Here is a 27057-nt window from a genome sequence, read left to right as displayed (position 1 = left end):
CCTGAAATGTCGACTGTACCTCTTCCTAGAGATGCTGCCTGGCCTGCTGCGTTCACCAGCAACTTTTATGTGTGTTGCTTGAATTTCCAGCATCTGCAGAATTCCTGTTGTTTTCATTTCCATATTTTTTGGGATTGCCCTAAATTAAGTTTATATTGGGGAGGTATTCACAGAACATTAGTTAAGGTATTTAAGACTCAGATACCTCTGAACTTTGAGACTCTCTACTTGGGGCACGTATTGTTTTTGGAACAGAAGGAAGATATAAAGCTGCTGCAGGCCCTCTTAGCGGCAAGTAAGAAATCAATCACCAGAAAGTGGTTAAATCCAACATCACCTACATTGGAAGATCGGTATGAAATCATTTTGGAAATATTTAAAATGGAAAAGATGACCTACTCTCTGAGAATTCAAAAGGAAAAATTTTTATCAAATTTGGAATAAATGGATGGAATTTATAACCCCAGAGTGAGCAGACTTTAGATGACTCTCCGAATGATTTATACTGTTTGTCTCACCAACGTAGTAATAATGTTAACATAAGTACCCTTGGCTCGAATGTTTACTGTTCTTTTTTTTTGGAAAATGTGGAATTAAATCTTCAGAGAGGGTGCAGAGGAGATTTACCAAGATGCTGCCTGGGTTAGAGAGTGCAAGCTTGCTGTTGCAACACTATTCAACCTGCCGATCTACCCCACTCCTGTACAAATCCTTATTGCCATCTGATATTGTGCCATCAACAGTGGCGTTATCTTGTCAAGTCACCTCCCAGAGAAAAGAAAAGCAAAGCCCTAGCTCACTCAGAATATATTCTGATAAAGTTTGTGTGTCATTCATTCTCAGCAGTGAATAACACTGTGCCAAGTAGGCAACAGAAAAATCTCACCACTTAAGACTGGCATTTCAAATACCTATCAAAGCAAAGCAAAGCAAAGTCTCTCTGCCACAGGATGCAGAAATGAACACTGAGCAGCTAAAACACAAACAGATGCCCCGATGAAGCCGCTCTCAGATTGGAGGAGCAACACCTCATACTCCATCTGGGTAGCCTCCAATCTGAAGACATGAACATCGACTTCTCCTTTTGGTATTTTTCCCTCCCTCTTTCCTCCTCTTCAATTCCCCCTCTGGAATCTTACTTCTTCTCGTCACCTGCCCATCATCTCCCCCAGATCCCCCTCCACTTTTCCTTTCTGCCACAGTCTCCTCTCCTCCCCCGTCAGATTCCTTCTTCTCCAGCTATCATCGCCCAGCTTCATTCACCCCCACCCACCCACCTTCCCATTTGTCCCCCTCCCCCCCATTCCAGTGCTGATGAAGGGTCTCAGCCTGAAACGTCGATGGTTTATTTCCCTCCATAGATGCTGCCTGACCTGCCGAGTTCCTCCAGCGTCTTGTGCATGTTGCCGTAAATAGACCAATTATTCAGCAAAATTATAAACAGAAACCAAACAGATGAAGCGGAGTTATGAAGTCTGCTTACCTTGGGTGGTTTAAAAGGATACTCTGCTGAAAACACGATGTCAAGGAAGAACACACCGCCTTCATACACCGAGCCGGGGGGCCCCAGGATTGTTGACCTCCACTCATACACATTGTCACCTTTAGGTCCAGCACTGGAAAAAGAGGTTTTCAAAAAGACAAAGTGTAATTAACATAGAGCACAGCACAGTACTGACCCTTCAGCCCGCAATGTTGTTCCAACCTTTTTACCCACTCTAAGATCAATCTACACTTTCCCTCCTACATAGGCCTCCATTTTCCTATCATTCCCATGCCTATCTGGGACACCACAGCAGTGCAGCAGTTAGAGTGATGATACTACAGCTCGGGGTGTTGGAACTCTTAGTTCAATTCCAAGGAGTATGTCTCCCCATGGAACGCGTGGGGTTTCCCCCAGGTGCTCAGCTTTCCTCCCACAGTCCAACAAAGATTTACCGGTTGGTGGATTAATTGGTCAGTGTGTGTTGTCCTGTGATTAAGTTAGGGTGAAATTGGGGATTGCTGCACCGCTTGAAAGACTAGAGGGGCTTATTCTCAACAATAAAATAAAACTCTATGCCCCCCCCCCATTTTTCTTTCATTCATGTGCCTAGCTCAGAGTTTATTTAAAAAAATGAATAAATTAGGGGGGAAAACGGTATATAAAGCATTCCAAGTATTCCAGGACGGAATCAGGTTATAAAATTGTTGGAATAGCGTCACACAACAAGGAAAGAGGCCGTTCGGCCCAACAAGGCACCCCATCCAACCTAGTCCCACTTGCTAGTATTTGGACCATGCCCTTCTAAACCGTTCCATGCCAGGGTAGTGTAGCGGTTAGCGTAACGCGAGTACAATGACACCAATCTGGGTTCAGTTCATGCCGCTGACTGTAGGAGTTTATACACCCTCCCTGTGAACTCCAGGTGCTCAGTTTCCTCTCACACTCCAAAGACGCCCCGATTAGTAAGATGCCGGCATGCCCTGCTGGTGCCAGAAGCACGGCAACACTTGCGGGCTGTCCCCAGCACATACTTGGACAGTGTTGGCTGTTAATGCAAACAACGCTTTTCACAGTGTGTTTCAATTTTTATGGGACAGATAAAACTAATCTTTTAAATCCTATTAACTTGACTTATTGTACTACAACTTCCCCTGTTGGAGTTACTTTTACCAAACCATACAAAGATTGAGATTACTGTGTGTTCAGCTAAGGACTGACAGAGTCTTGTACATTAAAAAAAAACTGCTGTAATTAAGCAGTTACTTATATTAAAACAAGTTTTAATCATAAAACTTGAGATGTACACTATTGGAAACCAATATATTAATGGTATAGTGTGTGTCTTTCTTTCATACGGATGATTCACTTTATTTAAGATATTACCATCTGAAATCGTTCATTTATTTGTTTGTTGTTTAGTTATTTAGCAATACAACATGGAGTAGGCCCTTTGAGCCACACCAGCCTAGCAACTCGACAAACTCGATTAACCCTAACCTAATCACAGGACAATTTACAATGACCTATTAATCTACCCAGTATGTCTGTGGACTGTGGGAGGAAACCAGAGGACCCAGGGAAAATTCATGCCTCCCATGGGGAGGACGTACAGACAGCACCAGAACTGAACTCCAAACCCTGGAACACCCTGAGCTGCAACAGCATCATGCTGACCGCTACACTACTGTGTCTCAATTCATTCAAACAATTGATGGACAATAATCATCCATATGAACTGGAACAGTACAGTACACAATGTTGTGCTGAACCAATTAACTTGTAATCTAATCGTCAACTGCAGGTTTCCCCTGACATCCGAAGGTAGAGCATTCCTATGAAACGGTTCGTAAGCCAGAATGCCGTAAAGCGAAGAAGCAATTACTATTTATTTATATGGGAAAATTTTGTGAGCATTCGCAGACCCAAAAAATAACCTACTAAATCATGCCAAATAACACATAAAACCTGAAATAACAGTAACATATAGTAAAAGCAGGAATGATATGATAAATACACAGCCTATATAAAGTAGAAATACTTTTCCACAATCATTGCCTGGACTGTTCCTGTACCGAAAATCTCACACAAGTGCCATCGGCAGAAACACGGTGCAAGCGTTCTCGGCAGAAAATCTCACGCAAGCGCTGTTGGCAAAAACATGCTCTCCAGTAACCTTTAAGCTATGAAGCTGCCAAATCATACCAAATAACACATAAAAATACACAGCCGATATAAAGTAGAAATAATGTATGTACAGTGTAGTATCACTTATGGGAATCGGGAAGACAGCTTGCCAAAGACACTGATGATGGTGTGTTAGACTGAGTTGTCGGAGTTTGGGTGGTGCAGTGACCCCCACCCTCCGGGCAGCAACCCGATACCGATCAGCGAAGCATGCAGGGGTACAGCGGTAGCTTGGAGGCATCCAGCACATCTTTAAGAAAAAAGCGGAAATAAACAAGTTAATTAATTAGGTGCTGCCCGGCACGTAAATGTCGGCCCAGATCAGAGACGATGCAATCGGCAATCACCTCTGATCTGGACTGACATTTACGTGCCAGGCAGCACCTTATTAATTAGCTTGTTTATTTTAGCTTTTGTCTTAAAGATGTGTTGGGTGTGCCTCCCCGCTACCGCTGCATTCTCCGCGAATCGGTATCTGTCTGTGGCCTGGGGGTTGGGGTGGTGGGACACTGGGGTGTCATCTGTTTTCATCAGGGCAAGCAGGTCATCTTCTCCTATGACTGCTCGCCCCGATGTCGAAGGTCGAGGTTGGTCGTCTGCTGCGGCTGATGTGGAAGGCTTGCTTGACTGCTGAGCCTCGCGCATTTTTCTATCATACAGTTCTTTGTAAGCGCTCAAACCATCTTGTAAATAGTGTATGCCCTAAACCAACGTACACTTTCAAAATTAAAGTCGCACTTTATCATTGCAGCGAAAATCTCATCTTGCTAACGGCTGCTCACAGGCACGTGTTTAAGCAATGCTGGCGAGAATGGCGTTCCAGGGGAGAGCGGCTGCTTGGGGCGCGCTGCCTTTTATCGCGCGCTTATTTTTTTCACACGCTGCCTTTCTTCGTAACAGTGAAGTTTCGTAAACCAATCTCTTCTGCCTACACAATGTCCACATCCTTCCATTCCCTCACATTCATGTGCCTATCTAAAATGCTCTTATAAGTTCCTAATGTATCTGCCTCTACCACCACCCCAGGCCACTCATTCCAGACACCCACCACTGTCTGTAAAAGGCCAAGCCCATCCCATCTCCTTTGAAATTACCCCCTCTCACCCTAAATGCATGCCCTCTGGTATTAGATATTTCAATCCTGGGAAACAGATACTCTCTGTCTACTCTATCTATGCCTCTCATAGTCTTATAAACCTCTATCAGATCTCCCCTCAGCCTCCACGATTCTAGAGAAAACAAGGCAAGTTTGTCCAGCCTCTCGTTATAACACATTCCCTCTAATCCAGGCAGCACCCTGGTAAACCTCTTCTGAGCCCTCTCCAAAGCCTCGACACCCTTCCAGAAAGACTCTGTCCTTTAAAGCTCTGAGCTCATTTTTATTTCCGGATTAGTTCTGGCATGTCAGCTTGCAGCTTAAACACTTCCCGTAGCAAAATTTGACTTTTGTTGTAGCATTTGGGAATGGGCTTGAGCCGTTACACTTAAATACCGTGAAAGGGCCCTTTTAAAATAATAACGTGTTTTAACCAAAGCAGTCTGTAGCCTGAAGCCAGGGTTTAAGTTAACAGAAAAGGATGAGTGGAATATAAAAAGGTGAAAAAGTCTTAAAACACAAGAGATTCTGCAGATCCAGAGCAACACACACGAAAACGCTGGAGGAACTCAGCAGGTCAGGCAGCATCCGTGGAGGAGAATAAACTCGACTTTTCACGCCAAGAAGACTGGAAAGGAAGGCTGAAGAAACAAGTATAAAGAAGGTGGGGAGGGGAAGGAGGATAGGCTAGAAGGTGATAGGTGAAGCCAGGTGTGTGGGAGAGGGAGATAATGCAAGAAGCTGGGAGGTGATAGGTGGGAAAGGTAAAGGGCTGAAGGAGGAGGAATCTGATAGGAGAGGAGAGTGGACCGTGGGATAAAGGGAAGCAGGAGGGGAATCGGGGGAAGGTGACAGGCAGGTGAGTAGTGTTAAAAGGGGGTCAAAGTGGGGAATTGAAGAAGAGGGAAGTCTTTCTTATTCTGGCTTCTTCCCCCTTTCTTTGTTGCTCTGAAAGAGATTTATTTGTTCTGTGCTTCAGTGGCTGGTGAGATAGAAACATAGAAACATAGAAAATAGGTGCAGGAGTAGGCCATTCGGCCCTTCGAGCCTGCACCGCCATTTATTATGATCATGGCTGATCATCCAACTCAGAACCCAGCCTTCCCTCCATACCCCCTGACCCCTGTAGCCACGAGGGCCATATCTAACTTCCTTTTAAACATAGCTAATGAACTGGCCTCAACAGTTTGCTGTGGCAGAGAATTCCACAGATTCACCACTCTCTGTGTGAAGAAGTTTTTCCTAACCTCGGTCCTAAAAGGCTTCCCCTCTATCCTCAAACTGTGACCCCTCGTTCTAGACCTCCCCAACATCGGGAACAATCTTCCCGCATCTAGCCTGTCCAATCCCTTTAGGATCTTATACGTTTCAATCAGATCCCCCCTCAATCTTCTAAATTCCAACGAGTACAAGCCCAGTTCATCCAGTCTTTCTTCATATGAAAGACCTGCCATCCCAGGAATCAATCTGGTGAACCTTCTTTGTACTCCCTCTATGGCAAAGATGTCTTTCCTCAGATTAGGGGACCAAAACTGCACACAATACTCCAGGTGTGGTCTCACCAAGGCCTTGTACAACTGCAGTAGTACCTCCCTGCTCCTGTACTCGAATCCTCTCGCTATAAATGCCAGCATACCATTCGCCTTTTTCACCGCCTGCTGTACCTGCATGCCCACTTTCAATGACTGGTGTATAATGACACCCAGGTCTCGTTGCACCTCCCCTTTTCCTAATCGGCCACCATCATGAAGGAATATATCACAGAATTGTTGGCCCATTTCAGTTTACAGCAGCGTCTCCACTTCCAGAAGAGATTGAGCTGAGTCAGCGCCCCTATTCTAACCACTGTTTACAGAGCACCATCAAGAGTGCCCTAAGCAGCTGCATTACCGTGGGGTACAGGGTCTACAGGGCATCTGACCACCAAGTCCTTACAAAGGATTGTGAGAACTGGGGTACAGGGACCACAGGGCATCTGACCGCCAAGTCTCTACAAAGGATTGTGAGAACTGCTGACAGGATTGTTGGGGTCTCTCTTCCATTGAGCAGGTACGTGTCCAGAGTGCTGCATACGTAGGCCCTTAGCACTGTCAATGATCCCGACCATTCATCCAACAATCTCTCTGACGCCCTACCGTCAGGCAGAAGGAACTGTAACATTAGGACAAGAAGTGTTAGGGTGGGAGACAGCTTCTTCCCCCAGGCCGTGAGACTACTGAACTCCCTGCCACCGCCCAGGTCTCATCATGGATGAAACACCAGTAGTGTTGCACTGTTTACTTTTTAAACTTGTAATGTAAACGTACCTTCTTATCTTAGTTTACTAGTGGTAATATCACTGTATGTGTAATGTGTGTGGGTTGTATGCACTGTGTTGTGTTGATCTTGGTCGAGAGGAACGTTGTCTCGTTTGGTGGTACACGTGTGTGCAGTAACTACAGTGAATGACAACAAACTTGAACATGAACTTGACTTCCCATTCCAACATGTCGGTCCACGGCCTCCACCAATCACGATGAGGCCACACTCAGGTTGGAGGAGCAACACCTCATTTTCCATCTGGGTAGCCTCCAACCCGATGGCATGAACATTCAATTTCTCAAACTCCCTCCTCCTCTCTTTTTCCATTCCCATTCTGGCTCCCCTATCACCCTTCTCTTCTCCTCACCTGTCCACACCTCCCTCTAGTTATCAACATGAGAGTTTCTGCAGATGCCACACACAAAACGCTGGGGAAACTCAGCAGGTCAGGCAGCATCTATAGAGAGGAATAATCAGTTGCTGTTTCGGGCTGAGACCCTTCATTTGGGAAGTTGGCGGAAAGTTGGGGCAACATGCGAGAGGGGTTAATGGGTTATGTGTTCTGGAGTACTGGGAAGTGAGTGGGGGAAGGGGGAATGATACTACTCCTGGGAACAGCGTGTACTAAATAGTGGCCCCTGATGTCATAAGGAAATGGGAAATGTGAACTGCCTGCAGGAGCTTCACTTGGCTTCTGTGAACTGACCTGTGCTGCACTGTTACCTCTCCGCACAAAGGGTAAAAAGAACCAACTCCACATGATAAATAGAAATTTTATTATCTTGTAGAAAGAAGTGGCTGCATTAGAGGACAAACTCCAGGTGACAACGTCCGTTCCCCCTCCCCCAACACTTGGCCATCCACGTTACAGAATTTCACCCTTACAGTATTCGCAAATCGCTACTGACCCAAAAATTTGAGATACAGAGTAAAATCCTCTCTTGCAAACTGATGGTGAAAGAAGTCAGTAAATAAACACACAATTAAATTTGTTTTCAACTGGTGGTTCTTGACACACACACAAACATGGTGTGAAATCTCAGCTCCCCTGCCTGCCGCCCGATGGCAGCAGTGAGAAGGGACCGTGGTCTGGATGGTGGGGGTCCCCGATGGCAGCAGTGAGAAGGGACCGTGGTCTGGATGGTGGGGGTCCCCGATGGCAGCAGTGAGAAGGGACCGTGGTCTGGATGGTGGGGGTCCCTGATGGCAGCAGTGAGAAGGGACTGTGGTCTGGATGGTGGGGGTCCCCGATGGCAGTAGTGAGAAGGGACCGTGGTCTGGATGGTGGGGGTCCCTGATGATGGATGCTGCTTTCTTGTGGCAGCACTCTTTGTAGACGTGCTCAGTGGTGAATTCTCAATGTCATAGCACAGAGCAGTTTTAAACACAAAATCACTTTGGCTTTTAAATATTTGGGCCAAATGATTCTCAGTTTTCACTGAGGCCCTCCGTTGGTTGGCATCGACCGTAGATATTGTGTCCTAGCTGTCCATGTAGTACGCAAGCAAGGGCAGTACAACAGACCAAGCTGTTGGCCATACGGCAGGCTCCCACTCTCCACACATCTGATGAGCTCAAAGGGACAGCAGAGACCAATGCAGTTCAGCACCAGTGACACCACTGGAGCTGCCAGTCAGCATTGAACTCAATGTAGGACTGGCTTAGGGGCTCCAGCTCTGGAGTTTTCCCTCGGGGTTTACTCCCAAAGCCTTCCCCATGAGTGGGTATAGTCACAAGGTAGTGGAGGTTTGAAATCAGAGTTTTCCTTCCCCTCAATGAACTGCCAACCACGGCTGATGAACCCCATCTGCCTGAATTTTCATCAAGTATTAACAATTTGAAGATGGTATTTGTGTAAACAGGTGCAGTTTCAGGCTATAGATCGCCACTGATGGGCTGATTACCATGTTGTCTTGGACAAGCACACCATTACCTGGTAGTGCATTTATCCTGACTGACATTTCCGATTAATGCACATGGGAAAAATGTGTTTTAGCCTAGCAATACGCACAGTGCTGCAGTCCAATTCCAGCACTGTCAATATGGAGTTTGTCCATCCAGTCAGCTGCTAGGTTTCCTCTGGTTGTTCCGGTTTCCCCCGCAGTCCAAAGACATATGGGTTAGCAGGTTTACTGGTCATTGCAAATTGTCTTGTGACTACGCTAAAGGGTTAAATTAATAGGTTGCTGGGCAGCGCAGCTCGTTGGGACAGAAAGTCTGTTCAGCATGGTCTCTCTAAATAAATAAGTGTATTGTAGCATAGCTCAGCATATCACAGGAACCAGCCTCCCCTCCACAGACTCAATCTATACTTCCCAATGCCTTGGTAAAGCAGCCAGCATAATTGAAGACCCTTTACAACCTGGACATTCTCTCTTCTTCCCCATTCCACCAGGCAGAGGTCTGAAAGTGCATACACCAGGCTCAATAACAGCTCCTATCCCTACTGTTACCTGACTCTTACACAGTAAGATGGAGTCTTGGCCTCATAATCTTCCTTGTTATGACCTCGTACCTAATTGTCTGCCCGCACTTTCTCTGTAACTGTAACACTTCATTCTAGTCCTGACGAAGGGTCTCGGCCTGAAACGTCGACTGCGCCTCTTCCTATAGATGCTGCTTGGCCTGCTGCGTTCACCAGCAACTTTGATGTATGTTGACACTTCATTCTATATTATTTTACCTTGGTTTTACCTCAATGGGTTCCCAACCCGGGGCCCACGGACCCTTGGTTAATAGTAGGGGTCTGTGGCATTAAAAAAAAAAGCTGGGAATACCAGTTCTACCTTAATGAACTGTGTAACAATTTGATCTGTATAAACAAAAGATTTAAAGTACATTTATTATCAAAGTATGCACGCAGTTACAATCCTGAGATTTGTTTTCCCACAGACAGCTACAAAACAAAGAAATGCCATGGAACCTGTTTGAAGAAAACTATCAAACCTCCAACGTGCGCAAAAATGAAAAAAAATTGTGCAAACGGCAAAAAAACCCAATGTGAAGCAAAACCACAAATCATCCAACCAGTCCAGGCACATTCAGCTCAGTTCAGTTCATTCCAGCCTTGTGTCATTCATTTATTTCAGGCCACTGAGCCAGTCTGCCCCGATCAAAAACACCCAAAATAGCAACAAAAAAAAAAGGGAATGACCAGAAACACATCATAACATGAACTACAGAGTCCAGCACACAAAACGCATCAATTAAACCTTGCCCAAGATCTCAGACTCTGGCATCATCGAACGAGAGGAAGAGAAACCATTCAAACACAGGGACCTTTCTCCAGGAGCAGTGGGTGAGAGGGAGAGAGACTGTCACACAGGGACCTTCCTCCAGCAGCACCAAGCATTTATAAACCAATTTACCAATGTTACTGCAATGCTGGAGAGGTTTTGGGTGATGATGGTTTAATGCCTGTGATTTCTTCTTCACTGGAGACTAAATACACAAGTAAAGTCGACCTATAATGACCTAACTATAACTTAACTCTATGATCAGTGCAAGTAATTGCCTTAAATACTTTATTAAGAAATATGATCTTGGGCAGGGCTGCAATTGCACACCCTCTCAGGGCTAAACTGAACTAGGGCTGTTGGAAGGATAAATGATGGGTTTTGAAAAAAGATGCGAGACACAAAGGGAGAATATCTGATGTTTTGTTTGGAGTGATTTTTTCCCTCCCATTGAACACACATCTTGCATCATTCACGGTCACAGAGCAAGTCGAATTATAATCTTATTTAAATTTGATTTTTAAAAAATTAGTCATTCTTGCTCTGGGTTCAGACACTCCATTTCCTTGTTCACAAATGATTCAAGTAATTGGCCTTGTAAAAGAAAATGTAATCATGGATTTTGTCCAACCAGAAAGAACACGGAACATTACAAACAGTACAGGCCCATTGGCCCACAATGCTGTGCTGGCCTTCTAACCTACTCCAAGATCAATCTCACATATCCCTCCAGTTCTCTATCATCCATGTGCCTATCTAAGAGTTTCTGAACTGTCCCTAATATATCTGTCTCTACCACCATCCCTGGCAGGGCATTCCACACACCCATCACTCCGTAAAACACCTATCTCTGACATCCTTCATTTACTTCTCTCCAGTCACCTTAAAATTATGCCCTCTTGTATCAGCTATTTCCTCCCTGGGAAAAAGTCTGTCTGTCCACTCGATCTATGCCTCTTCTCATCTTGTACACCTCTATCAAGTCACCTCTCATTCTCTTTTATGCCAAAGAGAAAAACCCTAGGTTGCTCAACCCATCCTCATAAGACGTGCTCTCTAGCCCAGGCAGCATCCTGGTAAATCTCCTTTTCGCTCCAATGGGAGAGTCTAGACCAGAGGGCACAGACTCAGAATAGACGGACAACCCCTTAGAACGGAGATGATGAGGAATTTCTTTAGCCAGAGGATGGTGAATCTGTAGAATTATTGCCACTGACAGCTGTATTTAAAACAGAGATTGATTATTCAGAATGTCAAAGGCCAAGGGGAGAGGGCAGGATTGAGAGGGATAATGAATTAGCCATGATGGAATGGCAGAGCACACTTGATGGGCCGACTGGCTTAATTCTGCTCCCATGTCTTATGGTCTAAATCAATGAAATACTTTTAGTTACAGGGAACAACCTCGCAAACTCATTCTAAACATGAGATACTGTTATTGTCATATGTAGCAAAATACAGTCAAGACCTTCTGTTTGAATGCCATCCTTACCCAGAATGCCATCGATTCCACACATACATACATCAGGGCAGAGAAAAGCAAATCAACGCACAGTGCAGGGTTCTTGCTGGAGAGGAAGTACAGTCACGACAAGCCGGATTGACAGATCAGGAGTATGAAAGCCAAGACCCATAATCTGGAATCAGTGAGTGTTACTCCCAAGCACATTTATTAATATTTGACCCCCCACTTTGGAAAAAGTTATTCACAGTAGTTCAGCATGGAAACAGGCACACATATACACATTATATATATTTATATTTAAATAAGTAGTGCTATAAACATTAGTGAGATAGTGTTTATGGGCTCACTGACCATTCAGAAATCTGGTGGCAAGGGGAACAGGCTGCTCCTGAGTTGTCCAATGTGTGTCTTCAGTAGTTCTGAGCTCCTGATCTAAACCTTTCCAGTTCCCGAACAGGACTTTTAGAAACTGTTATTGTACATGCCTCGACCACCTCCACAGGCAGCTCAATCCACAGAGATATCTCCCCTTGTGTGAAAATGTTGCCCCCTCAAGTTCCTTTTCAATCTTTCCCCTCTCACCTTAAACCAACGTGCTCTTGTTTTTGATTCCCCAACTCTGGGGGAAAAGACTGAGTGCATTCACCCTGCCTAAGCCCCTCATGATTTTATACACCCTATAATTTATCATCTCCGTCCTTCATGCTTCAAGGAATAAAGTGCTAGCTTTTTTTAGTAATGGTTGGTTAAATTTTGGATGTTGCACTTGTACATTGTCAACTGTAGCTAATTAACTTTCTATGTCCTTTCCACTGACTTATGTAGGCCATCAGATGTAGGAACACAACTAGACCATTCGGCCCATTGAGCGTGATCCATCACTCCTTCATGACCGATTCCCCTGCCTTCTCCCATAACTTTTGATGCCCAGACTAATGGAGAACCTATGAACCTTCGCCTTAAATACATCCATTAAAGCCTCAAGACAAGAGGATTGACAGAACAAGCTCAATACATTTTCTAACTGTAAACCCATGCTCAAATACTTAAAGTTCGCAAAGACTGCGCAGCAGTTTTGCCTTGGGTTTGGAATGTGGGAACAAATTCTCTCCACTGGAATAGATAGGTGGATGTAACAACCTGCAATGTAACTAAAAAGAAAAAAGAACGAAGCACTCTTACATTTTCTGCTCAAATAAAACTTACACCTCAGGGATGTTTTGTAATTACTTGCTGGGTCCCAGTAGCCCCGAGTAAAGGGAGGAGAAGATAAAAGCTCAGCAGAGTTTGAACCGTTCAGCGTTATCCAGTGACCTCTGCAAGCGTTAGATATAGATTAGACTGCCTGTGTACACAAGGCAAACCATTCATTAGTAAGGTCAGACAAATGCCGTGAGTGTCCACTTTCAAGCTTCAAGCAGACTTCAATTACACCGGTGCCCAAGAAGAGCATGGTGACCTGCCTCAACGACTATCATCCAATTGCACTTGCATCCACTGTGATGATGTGATTTGAGAGGCTGGTGATGAAACATTTTAGCTCCTGCCTGAAAGATTACTTGGATCCACTCCAATTTGCCTACCAAAGGAATGGATCGACAGCAGATGCCATCTCATTGACTCTTCACGCAATCCTGGAAGATCTGGTCTGCAAAGATACATACATCAGGATGCTCTTTATTGACTACAGCTCAGCATTCAATGTCATCAACCCCTCAAAACTAATCAATAAGCTCCAAGACTTTGGTCTCAATACCTCCTTGTGAAAATGAATTCTGGATTTCCTCACTTGCAGACCCCAACCAGTTCAGATCAGCAACACCATCTCCTCCACGATCTCCATCAACACAGCTGCACCACAAGGCTGTGTGCTTCGCCTTGATCTACTAACTTTACGTTTACAACTGTGTGGCTAAGAACAGCTCCAACAACAGCCTCAAGCTTGCTGCTGTGGGCCGAATCAAAGGTGGTAGTAAGTCAGCACACAAGGAGCAGGTTGAAAAATTGACTGAACAACAACCTCTCACTCAATATCAGCAAGACCAAGAAACTGATTATGGACTTCAGGAGAGGGAAACCACAGGTCCTTGGGCCAGTACTTATCAGAGAATCAGAGGGGTTAGCAGCTTTAAATTCCTGGATGTTACTATTTCAGAGGAGCTGTCCTGGACACAGCACACAAGTGCAATCGTGAAGAAAGCCCGGCAGCACCCCTATTTCCTCAGGGATCTGTGGAGATTCAGCAAGACATCTAAAACTTTAACAAACTTCTATAGATTTGTAGTGGAGAGTATTGACTAGCTGCATCACAGCCTGGTACGGAAATACCAATGCCCCTGAACGGAAAATCCCCATCAATGAAATGTTCCTACAACCAATTATCTCACTTTAAGGTCTCCTTATCTTATTATCTCACATTCTCATTACGTATTGCTATTTATTTATATTTGCACAGTTTGCTGTCTTCTGCACTCTGGTTGATCTTTCATTGACCTTGTTTATAGTTTCTATTCTATAGATTTGCGAAGCATGCCCACAGGAAAATTAATCACAGGGTTGTATATTGTGACATACATGTACTTTGATAATAAATTTACTTTGAATTTAATTAGGCATACCTGTACACCTGCTTGTTAATGCAAATATCTAATCAGTCAATCATGTGGCAGCAACTCAATGTATAAAAGCATGCAGACATGGTCAAGAGGTTCAGTTGTTGTTCACACCAAACATCAGAATGGGGAAGAAATGGATCTAAATGACTTTGACTGTGGAATGACTGTTGGTGCCAGACAGAGTGGTTTGAGTATCTCAAAAACTGCTGACCTCCTGGGATTTTCACGTACAGTTTCTAGGATTTACAGAAAATGGTGCAAAAAGCAAAAGCCAGCAGATCTGTGGTGGAAAATGCCTTGTTAATGAGAGTGGTCAGAGGAGAATGGTCGAACTCTTTCAAGCTGACAAACTCAAATAACCATGTGTTACAACAGTGGTGTGCAGAAGAGCATCTTTGAATGTACACGTTGAATCTTGAAGTAGATGGGTTATAGCAACAGAAGACCACACCAGGATCTACTCCTGTACTTAACAAAGCAGCCACTGGGTGTAAATCTCCCTGATGACAGACAAATGTCAGCAGGACTACCTTGGAACAATTAACTTTATAAATAGTAATTGCTGAAACTAATCTATTAATATTCTGCATGTAAATATCCATAGCATGGGCCCTAGCTATAGCTGCCTTTTTGTTGGCTATGTACAACAATCCATGTTTGAAGCCTTCCCGGGCAATGCTGCCTAACTCTTGCTTCGCTACATTGATGAGGCATTGGTCCTGCTTCAGGTACCCATGCTGAACTCATCAATTTCATCAACTTTGCCTCTAACTTCCACTCTGCCCTTAAATTCACTTGGCCCACTTCTGACACCTCTCTCTTTCTTGATCTCTGTGTCTCCATCTCTGGAGACGAACTGTCAGCCGACATCTTTTATAATTCTACTGATTTCCACAGGTAACTTGACTATACCTCTCCAGCCTGCCTCCTGTAAAAATGCTATTCCCTTTTCTCAGTTCCTTTGCCTCTGCTGCATCTGGTCCCAGGATGTAGCTTTCCTTTCCAGGACATCAGATGTCTTCCTTCCTCAAAGAACAGGGTTTCCCTTCCTCCACTACTGATATTGCCCTCACCCTCCATTTTACAAGCATCTGCTCTCACCCCATCTTCCTGCCGCTTTAACAGTGAAAGAGTTCCTCTTGTCCTTACGGACCAGCCCATGAACCCCTGCATCCATCACATCATCCTCTCTAACTCCCACCATCTCCAAAGGGATCCTACCACTAAATATATCTCTACCTGTCCCCACCCCTCCGCTCTCCGCAGTGATTCCATTCTCCATTCATCCCTGCCCACTCCTGTCACTTATCCCTGCAAGCAGCCCAAGTGCTACACCTACCCATTCACTTCCTCCCTCGCCTCCATTCAGGGTCCCAAACAGCCCTTCCAGACAGGGCAACACTTCACCTGTGAGTCTGCTGGTGTTGTCTATTGTGTCCGGTGCTCCCAATGTGGCCCCTCCTCTACACTGGGGCGAACCATCTGCCACAAACTGAACTTCCTGGTGGCAAAATACTTTAATCTCGATTTCCATACTGATATGTCAGTCAATGCCAAGATGAGGCCACCTTCATGGTGGAGGAACAACACTTGTGTTCCATCTGGGTACCCTCAATCTGATGGCATGAATATCCATTTCTCCTTCTGATAAATAATTTGTTCCCTATCCCCTCCCTTCTTCTATTCCCCATCTTGGCCCTTTACCTCTTCTCACCTGCATAGCACTCCCCCACCCCCAGGTGGCCTCCTCCTTCTCAGTCTCCCATGGTCCACTCTCCTCTGTGGCCCTTTACCTTTCCCAACCACCTGGCCTCACCTGTCACCTTTTTCTTCCCGTCCCCCTGCCTTTTCATTCTGGCATCTTTCCCCCTCCCTTCCCAGTCCTGATGCAGGGTCTCAGGCTGAAACACGACTGTTGATTCATCTCCATAGGTGCTGTTTGACCTGCTGAGTTCCTCCAGGATTCTGTGTGTATTGCTTTAGATTTCCAGCAATTACCAACTTTCTTGTGTTTAAATATGCATTTGGTTAATACAGAAAATTCATTAACTCTGGCAGATGGATTGCTTGTATGACAATTAACAAAATAACCAAATTATTAAGCCAATTGATTAACAGTCCCTGTGAGGTCTTGGTGCAGTTTAATTAGGTTTCAGCCCCGGAGCCCCGAGGTGATGTTACAGCTCTACACAACCCTGGTTACACTGCTCTTGCAGGACCGTGTTCAGTTCCGGTCGCCCCATCGTATGAGGATGTGGAAGCTTTAGAGAGGGTGCAGACGAGATTTACCAGGATGCTGCCTGGATTAGACAGCGTGTCTCATCAGAACAGGTTGAGTGAATTAGGGCTTTTCTCTTTGGAGAGGAAGAAGATGAGAGGCGACTTGTAGAGGTGTGCAAGATGACAGAGTGGACAGCCAGTGACCTTTTCCCCAGGGTAGAAATGGCTAATCCGAGGGGGAATAATTTTAAGGTGATTGGAGGAAGGTACAGGAAGAATGTCAGAGGTAGATTATTTTACACACAGGGGCAATGGTAGAGGTAGACACATTAGGGACATTTTAGCAACTCTTAGATGGGCATGTGGATGATAGAAAAATGAAGGGCTATGTTGGAGGGAAGGGTTAGATTGGTTTTAGAGTAGATTGAAAGGACAGCACAACATCGTGGGCCAAAGGGTCTGTAGTGTGCTGGAATGTTCTATGAAAGATGCTGTGTGTATTCCATCACCAAAAGGGACTGCAGCAACATAAAGAAGAAACCAATCACACCATAAATGCTGCCCTGTCAACACAAGTAAGCTCCACACACCTGAACGCACCGAAAGTTCACTGGTACAGGGCACCTCGTTTAGGAGTGGCCATCGCCAATAGCCTGTCATGTTCCAACCACGGCCAAGAAAGCCCACCAACACCTCCACTTTCTTGAGAGGCTGAAAACATCTTGCAAGTCCCTGTTGACCCTCACCAATTTTTGTAAAAGCACCACCAAATGCATTCTGACTGGATGCATCATGACTTGGTAAGGCAATCACAGAGAGTTGTAGACACAGTTCAGCATATCACAGGAAACAGCCAGCCCTCCACAGACCCTGTCTGGACTTCATACTCTCAGAAAACAGCTCCCCCCCCCCCACCATGGACTCTGTATACACCTCACTCACAGAAAACAGTTTTGACTCTGTCAAAACTTCTCACTGCTTCTGTAAAGCAGCCAGCATAAAGACCCCACCCTTCTCTCCTCTCCCATCGGGAAAGATACAAAAGCACGTGGACTGTTGCTGCAAAATATACAAGACAGTGACAATAATACTAATTCTGATCTTAATAATGCATTGATATTGATCTGGTTCCTCTAAGTATTTGTGGAAGGATATTTGTTTTACAAATTGAAGTACACATGGATTATCAATTTCACCTGCATTTATCAAATTATTCACTGATTCTATCTACTTCAGTGGAAGTTATAAAAGCAAACGTTACCCATAAATTGTGCTTGTCAAGATAGTGATAGTTGGTAACCTTCTGGGTGTGGAAGTGAAAGTAAAAATTCCTTCTTCCGTAGAGGTACAGTATCTTGGAAAATAAGGGGCTTGGGAGATTTTGAGAATACATTAGAAGCTTATTACTGCACAGGAGCCTTTACAATGCTCGATTTATCCAGTTGTGTCCCAGGGGACAGATCACTTCTGTCGCTCGACAATCTAACATCAAGGTTTGATCCCTAAAGCAAGCCAAAACAATCAGGAAATGGTTTCATAATCCTTGGCAGATACTTGAGAGAAGGGAGAGGTTGAAAGTCAGTTGTGCAAGGTTATAGCAATTGTCATATTAAAATACATGACTGAAATTAAACACCCTTAATTCAACAGCAATTTTAATGAAAATCACCAATTTAGCCATATGATCCCAGAACACACAAAGCAAAGAGAAACATGCTTGGCCTGTTCAACACTAACATTAAGCCGTGAATCTGATGTTTTTCAACAGCAGTACACTGCAAAACATAAAAAATTACTGTAAGTTAGAATAAGAAATATACAAAAGATAAATAATAGTGCAAGAAGAGCGAAATAGTGAAGTGATGGCAGACATCCCACCCTGCAAAAACTCATTTCAGGGAGGTAGCACCATCAATTTGCGGGAGACTTCCGGGAGGGGTGGGATGTCTGCAATAGAGTAGCTCCTTAGCAGCTGGCCAGCTAGTTTAAATAATGTTAGCTATGCTAATGAACGAATGACACCTGTTAAACTCACCTCAACACGTCTTTTACAGTCTTAACCCACCATGGGCAATAGAAAAGTCACTGTTGCAAACAGCACAGCGAGCAACACTATCATTATTTTGACCCCTATTAGGCAGCGGTACACTTTAGTGTAGTCTGGGGTGATGTATGTTTTATATTTTTTTGGAACACTCTGACATGGCGCGCTCTCACTGTCTCTCTCTCTCGTGGTCGCTCTTGCGCTCTCTCTTGCTTTTCTCTCGCTCGCTCTCAAAAAACTTGATTTCCGTGATATTGTATATAATTTGCGGGCATCAGAGAGCCACTATTAATATGCGGGAGAGGTGGGATGTCTGTGATGTTCTTGGTTCAGGGACCGTTCAGGAATCCGACGCAGGTGAAGAAGCTGCTCCCAAACTGCTGAGTGTGTGTCTTCATACTCCTGATGGTAGCAATGAAAAGAGAGTGTGTCCTGGGTGCTCAGTGACCCTGATAACAGGCACAGCCTCTTTGAGGCATTACCTTTTAAAGATGTCCTCGATGGCTGGTGCCCACGATGGAGCTGGCTGAGTTTACCACCCTCTGCAGCTTTCTGTGATCCTCTGCAGTGGCTGCTCTGTACCAGACAGACTGTGCTCACCCTTTCCATTTCTGATCCCTCAGCAAGGACTGGTGTGTGTTCCCTCAACTTCCCCTTCCTGGTCCACAATCAACTCATTGATCTTAGTGACACTGAGTGCAAGGTTCTTGTTGAGATACCACTCAACCTGTTCATCCATCTCACTCCCACATGGCTCCTCGTCACCATCTGAAATTCGGCCATTAAGACCTTAAGATGTTGGGGCAGAATTTGACCATTTGGCCCATTGAAGCAACTCCGCCATTCCATCCAATTTTTCTCTCAGCCCCAATTTCCTGCGTTCTCCCCTTATCCCTTCATGCCCTGATACAATTAACAATTTTATCACTGGCAAATTTGTAGATGGTGTTTAAGCTGTGCCTAGCCATACAGTCATGGGTGTAGAGAGAGAAGATCAGTGGGACAATCATAAACACCCTTGAGATGTGCCAATGTTCACTGTCAGCGAGGAATGTTATTTCTGATCTGCAGTGACATTTCACATCCCTCAAATAAACCTCCCCTCAGGCCACTGTCCCCTTTTATACAAATAAACCTCCCCTCAGGCCACTGTGTCCCCCTTTATACAAATAAACCTCCCCTCAGGCCACTGTGTCCCCCTTTATACAAATAAACCTCCCCTCAGGCCACTGTGTCCCCCTTTATACAAATAAACCTCCCCTCAGGCCACTGTGTCCCCTTTTATACAAATAAACCTCCCCTCAGGCCACTGTGTCCCCCTTTATACAAATAAACCTCCCCTCAGTCCACTGTCCCCCTTTATACAAATAAACCTCCCCTCAGGCCACTGTCCCCCTTTATACAAATAAACCTCCCCTCAGGCCACTGTGTCCCCCTTTATACAAATAAACCTCCCCTCAGGCCACTGTGTCCCCTTTTATACAAATAAACCTCCCCTCAGGCCACTGTGTCCCCCTTTATACAAATAAACCTCCCCTCAGTCCACTGTCCCCCTTTATACAAATAAACCTCCCCTCAGGCCACTGTCCCCCTTTATACAAATAATCCTCCCCTCAGCCCACTGTGTCCTCGTTTATACAAATAAACCTCCCCCCAGCCCACTGTCCCCCTTCATACAAATAAACCTCCTTCCCAGCCCACTGTGTCCTCGTTTATACAAATAAACCTCCCCCCAGCCCTCTGGCCCAGTTTATACAAATAAACCTCCCCCCAGCCCACTGTCCCCCTTTATACAAATAAACCTCCCCCCAGGCCACTGTGTCCCCGTTTATACAAATAAATCTCCCCCCAGCTCACTGTCCCCCTTTATACAAATAAACCTCCTCCCAGGCCACTGCCCCCCTTTATACAAATAAACCTCCCCCCAGGCCACTGTCCCCCTTTATACAAATAAACCTCCCCCCAGGCCACTGTGTCCCCATTTATACAAATAAATCTCCCCCCAGCTCACTGTCCCCCTTTATACAAATGAACCTCTCCCCAGCCCACTGTGTCACTGTTTATACAAATAAACCTCTCCCCAGCCCACTGTGTCACTGTTTATACAAATAAACCTCCCCCCAGGCCACTGTCCCCCTTTATACAAATAAACCTCCCCCCAGGCCACTGTGTCCCCATTTATACAAATAAATCTCCCCCCAGCTCACTGTCCCCCTTTATACAAATAAACCTCCCCCCAGCCCACTGTCCCCCTTTATACAAATAAACCTCTCCCCAGCCCACTGTGTCACTGTTTATACAAATAAACCTCTCCCCAGCCCACTGTCCCCGTTTATGCAGACAGATAAACCTCGCTCTCAGCCCACTGTATCCCGCATTTTACAGACTTCCTGTGTAAACAACAAAAAAAATCAGTCTATTCAACATCTTTGGAAGTTTATTCTGCACGCTTTCTAGAACAAAAGACTATGTTTTATAATAATTTTAAATTACCAGTAGGATATGAAGGAAATTATACAATTGCTTTGTTTATATCTTAGCCTGGTTAAAAATAAACCACAAGGGCAAAAATAAACAGAACTCATTTGGGGATTTAGGAAGTGACAAGTTCAATTCTGTGTCTTCAAAAGGCTATGCCTCAAAAAGACGGCATCCATCATTAAGCATCACCATCACCTACTATGTGTCTCCTTCTCATGGCCACCATTGAGAAAGATGCACAGGAGCCTGAAGACACACACATTTCAGGAACAGCTTCTTTCCCTCTGCTATCAGATTTCTGAACGGACAATGAAAGCACGAACACTGCCTCGCTAGTTTTGGCTCACTTTTTTTGCTCTACTTATTTCATTTAATTTTTTTTTATTATAAGTTATAGAAGGAAATATATACTCTCTCTAAACTTATTCATTTTTATTTAAAGACACAACGTGGAACAGGCCCATCTGGGCCACTGAAATGCACCGGCCAGCAACCCACTAATTTAACCCTAGCCTAATCACAGGACATTTTCAATGACCAATTAACCTTTGAACCAGTCGGTCTTTGGACTGTGGAAGGATCCCAGAGCACCCAGGGAAACCCATGTGGTTCATGGGGAGAATGAAGAGACTCCTTACAGACAGTGGCGGAATTGATCTCCGACCTCCAGAATGCCTCGCGCTGCAATTACATCGCACTGAGTGTTACATTACTGGATTTTATTGTAATTCAGTGTTTAAGTCTTGCACTGTACTGCTGCCACAAAACAACACATTTCACAACATATATCAGTGATAACAAACCTAATTCAGATTCTGGGAAAACAGAATTATTCAAAGGAGTCAGAACAAAATGACAACCAAATTTATAAGCCATTATACAGTGCTTATAAAAAGTATTCACACCACCGCCCCCCCGCCCCTGGGAAGTCTTCATGTTTTATTGTTTTACAACACTGAATCACAGTGGACTTAATTTGCCTTTTTTGACACTGATCAACAGAAAAACTCTTTCATGTCAAAGTGAAAACAGATCTCTACAAAGTGATCAAAATTAATTACCAATATAAAACACAAAATAAATGATTGCAGAAGTACTTCCCCCCCCCTTTTATATGACACCAAATCATCACTAGTGCAGCCAATTGGTTTTGAAAGTCACATAATTAGTTAATGGGTATCTGTTTTTGGAGACCTGCGTGCAGTCAAGGAGTTTCAATTGATTATAGTAGAATTGATTACAGTGCGATCATGTTTGCTGTTGTGTGCTGGGGCAGCAGGCTGAGGGTAGCAGACACCAACAGAATCAACAAACTCATTCGTAAGGCCAGTGATGTTGTGGGGATGGAACTGGACTCTCTGACGGTGGTGTCTGAAAAGAGGATGCTGTCCAAGATGGCATGCCATCTTGGACAATGTCTCCCATCCACTACATAATGTACTGGGTGGGCACAGCAGTACATTCAGCCAGAGACTCATTCCTCCGAAACGCAATACAGAACGTCATAGGAAGTCATTCCTGCCTGTGGCCATCAAACTTTACAACTCCTCCCTTGGAGGGTCAGACACCCTGAGCCAATAGGCTGGTCCTGGACTTATTTCCTGGCATAATTTACATATTACTATTCAACTATTTATGGCTTTATTACTATTTAATTATTTATGGTGCAACTGTAACAAAAACCAATTTCCCCCCGGGATCAATAAAGTATGACTATGACAAAACACACCTGCATCTGGAAGGTCCAACTGCTGGTGAGTCAGTGTCCTGGCAAAAACTACACCACAAAGACAAAAGAACACTTCAAGCAACTCCGCAAAAAAGGTTATGAAAAACACAAGTCAGGAGATGGATACAAGAAAACTTCCAAGTCACTGAATATCCCTTGCAGGACAGTTAAATCAATCATCAAGAAATGGAAGGAATATGGCACAATTGTAAATCTGCCTGGAGCAGGGTGTTCTCAAAAACTGAGTGAACGTGCAAGGGGACTAGTCACAGAGGTCACCAGGAGACCTGTGGCAACTCTGGCGGAGTTACGAGTTTCAGCGGCTGAGATGGGAGAGACCGCACCAGCGCTTCACCAGTGGCAAAGGGAAAGCCACTGTTGAAAAAAAACTCATGAGAACTCAGCTAGCGTTTGCAAGAAGGCATGTGGGAGACTTTGAAGTCAGCTGGAAGAACTTCTATGGTCTGATGAAACCAAGTGGGAGGAGGTGAACACTTTTTATATTACACAGAATTAGGAGGAGTATAGATAAGGTAAATGCAAGTAGGCTTTTCTGATTGAAGATGAATGGACTACAACTGGATGTTAAGGGTGTTTAAGAGGAACACGCGAGGAAGTTTCTTCACTCAGAGAGGGTGGTGCGAGCTGCCAGTGGAAGTGGTAGGTGTGATTTCGATTTCAACATACAAGAGAAGTTTGAATAAGTACAAGGATGGGAAGGGCATGGAGGGCTATGGTCCAGGCGTAGCTCGAGGGGGAGTAGGCAGTTTAAATGTTTCAACATAGACTAGATGGGCCGAAGGGCCTGTTACTGTGTTTCACTTTTCTCTGACTATTAACCTGGATAGTAATCACCATTAACTCGCAAACAATCCCATAACTTGTGAAGTAAAAATTTCCCAGGCAAGTTATATGGATAATCTTAGCAAAGCTGACAGAAGGTCTCACTGGGTGACTTTCCATGGAATTAATAGCTATGTTGTATTTCTATCATAAGTCCTAATTATTTTAAAAACTATTTAAGATATAAACAAAGTGATTATGTAAGTCCTTTCATAGGGGTAACGGCACCCCTTTGTAACCAGTGACTAAGTCTGAGGAAACTGTTGCAATGTTGGCAGCAACTCACTAATAATGAGTCTCACACAAACAAATGCTTTTGTAAACAATGTGGTGTTATTGGAAGAATAAATGTTGGCCATGGGACCAAAGTGAACTCCCAGCATTTGAACGTTCTGTTTCAATCCACCTAAGGCGAGACAGACAGACAGACAGACAGACACACACACAGACACACTCACTCAGCAGGTCAGGTAGCATCTGTGGAGAGGAATAAACTGTTGACTTCTGGAACTGAGACCCTTCATTAGATCGTAACACACAGAAGCAGAGTTAGTCCATTCAGCCCAGCGAATCTGCTCCGCCATTCCATCATGGCTGATCCCGGATCCCACTCAATCCCATACACCTGCCTTCTCACCATATCCGTTCATGTCCTGACTGATCAGGAAACGATCAATTTTCATATAAATATACCCAAGGTCTTGGCCTCCACCGCTGTCTGTGGCAGAACATTGCGCAGATTCACTGCTCTCTGGCTAAAATAATTCCCCCTTACCTCTGTTCTAAAAGGTTCCCCCTCAATTTTGAGGCTGTACCCTCCAGTTCTGGATACCCCCACCAAAGGAAACAACCTCTCCACATCCACCTTATCTAGTTCTTCCACATTCAGTAGGTTTCAGTGAGATCCCCATGCAGCGTTTTTTATGTTGTTTTATTTAGAGATACTGTGACAGTATTAGGTATATTTAAGGCAGAGGTTGATAGACTCTTGTTTGGCCAGGGCATGAACGGCTACGGGGAGAATGCAGGAGACTGGGGTTGAGAGGAAAATTGGATCAGCCATGATGAAATGGCAGAGCAGACTCATTATAATTGGTCTTGGAGTAGGTTAAAAGGTCACATAACATTGTGGGCCGAATGGTCTGTACTGTGATGTAAAGCTCTATAAGATGCAAGATATAAATTAAGCTGTACTACCTTACTTCTGTAGGAGTTCAGACGTCATCTGTTTACTTTTCAAGCTCCAATACAGCAAATACACAGATGAACACACATAAAATGTCAGAGGAACTCAGCAGGCCTGGCAGTATCTATAGAAAAGAGTAAACAGTCCCGAAGAAGGGTCTCGGCCTGAAACGTCGACTATTTATTCATTTCCACAGATGCCGCCTGGCCTGCTGAGATCCTCCAGCATCTTGTGTGTATTGCTTGGATTTCCGGAATCTGCAGAATCTCTCTCATTTGAATTACACAGATGAGACTGAGTGGTTCACCTTGCTACCTTCCGGCCCTCACCTGGACTCACCTATCCCCCCCCCCCACCCCACCCGACTCTTATTCCAGCTCTTATCCCTTTTCCTTTCCAGTTCTGATAAAGAATCTGCGCCCGAAACACCGACTGTTCATTCCTCTCCATAGTTGCTGCCTGATCTGCTGACTTCCTCCAGTATTTCATGTGTGTTGCTCTCAATTTCCAGCATCTGCCGGAATCCAGATGTAGTTATGACTTGCTGCTCCACTGCAAAGTCCCTTCAAGGTATAGCTACCCTGAAGTTTAAATCTTCGATGGGAGTTTAGTGAGACTCTCTCTCACTACTCCCCCTCTGAGATCTCTGCGGCTCCCCAGCTCTTTAACCACCTACTCACCCAGCCTCCCCCACCCACCTTACCCCTCACCTGATCTCACCTATCATCAGCCATCAAATCTGGGCAGAAAAGTGTTTGATGGGGCTGAATGCAGACAATTATAAGGTCCTGCATTTTGAAAGGTCAAAGGCAAGAAAAAAGTAAATAGTTAATGGCTGGTCCATTCAAAGTGTTGCTATTGGTTTATTATTGTCACGTGCACTGAGATCCAGTGAAAAATTGTCTTGCGTAAGATTCATACATATCAGATCGTTACAGAGGGAGAACAATAACAGAATGCAGAATAAAGTGTCACAGTTACAGAGAAAGTGCAGTACAGGCAGACTATAAGGTGAAAGGTCATGACAAGGTAGATTGTGAGGCCAAGAGTCCATCTTATCATACAAATGGTCCATCCATGAGTCTGGAAACAGCAGGGCAGAAGCTGATAGTCAGCCTGGTGGTACGTGATGGGAGAGGGGAGAGGAGAAAAATCTGGGGTGGGTGGGCGGGCTTTTGATTATGCTAGCTACTTTACTGAGGCAGTGAGAAGTGTAGGGAGCCATCATCATGTCCAAGTCATCAAAACGCTTTGTAAGGAAAATAGTTACAGAAAAAAAAATGTAGGCATAATCGTGACATTAGTCACTTGTCAGTGCACAGGAGTTAGAGAAGTTTCTCCTCCCTAGCTTCAGGGTCTCAACACAACTGCAGTAACTCCAGTGGCCTTGCGGCAAACACTAACATCCATTCACGGGTGTTTGATATGAAGGTGCAGTGCCATAACAAGCCAAGAACAAAATGCCCACCTAGACGTCATAAGTAGCAGATGGAATGGGAAGCGTACGACCATGCACTTTGGTAGAAGGAATAAAGGCATGGAGTATTTCTAAATGGGAAGAAAATTCAATATCAAAGGAGCAAAGGGACTTGGGACTCCTTGTGCAGGATTCCCCAAAGGTTAACTTGCAGGTTAAGTCGGTGGTAATGAAGGCAAATGCAATGTTGGTGTTCATCTGAAGAGACCAGAATGCAAGAGCAAGGATGTCATGCTGAGTCTTTATAGGACATTGGTCGGACCGCACTTGAAGTACTGTGAGCAATTGTGGGTCCCTAATCTGAGAAAGGACGTGCTGGTGGAGGTGGAGCAGAGTGACGATAGCACTAAACGGCGACTTCTTTGCTTGCATCTTCGGAAACAGCTCTATTTCTATCTTTGATATCTCTTTTTCTCCCCTTCCAAGGTTCTTTTGAAGACCCTGACCTGGAGTTACACTCCGACTTCGGTTCTTTGACCCGGAGTTACACCCTGATCTCCGAATGGGACCTACTCTCAGAGACTCACGACCGGCCGCTTTTCGATGTGCCAAGGACGTGGCCTAGAAAACTAGCGCACCTTCAGGGTGCTGGATTTTCGTGGCTCTGGAGGCAGGCAGATTCAAGGCTGGTGCCAACGACGACCTATGCGTCGCAGGAGAACAGGGAAGATCGGAAGAAGCGAGCTTGCTGTTG

General features: G+C 44.8%; 1 protein-coding gene and 1 long non-coding RNA gene across 3 annotated transcripts in view; one reads left to right on the top strand and one right to left on the bottom strand.

Moving 5' to 3' along the window:
- Positions 1–27057, bottom strand: part of LOC134357797 (ubiquitin-conjugating enzyme E2 E1-like) — a 108478-nt gene that overhangs the window by 32108 nt on the left and 49313 nt on the right. For both annotated transcript variants that reach the window (XM_063069452.1, XM_063069451.1), the window contains exon 3: positions 1484–1616. In XM_063069452.1, the coding sequence (XP_062925522.1) occupies positions 1484–1616 (133 nt within the window). The remainder of the gene's footprint in view (positions 1–1483; positions 1617–27057) is intronic.
- LOC134357798 (uncharacterized) lies at positions 300–26826 on the top strand. Its single transcript, XR_010020731.1, has 3 exons — positions 300–353; positions 25398–25456; positions 26790–26826. It is a non-coding gene; the product is annotated as an uncharacterized LOC134357798 (long non-coding RNA).

The sequence above is a fragment of the Mobula hypostoma genome, chromosome 17 (genome assembly GCF_963921235.1).
Source record: "Mobula hypostoma chromosome 17, sMobHyp1.1, whole genome shotgun sequence".
NCBI classification, from domain to species: Eukaryota; Metazoa; Chordata; class Chondrichthyes; order Myliobatiformes; family Myliobatidae; genus Mobula; species Mobula hypostoma.
Note: the sequence above shows the minus strand (reverse complement) of the source record. Positions and strands in the feature narration are given on the sequence as shown.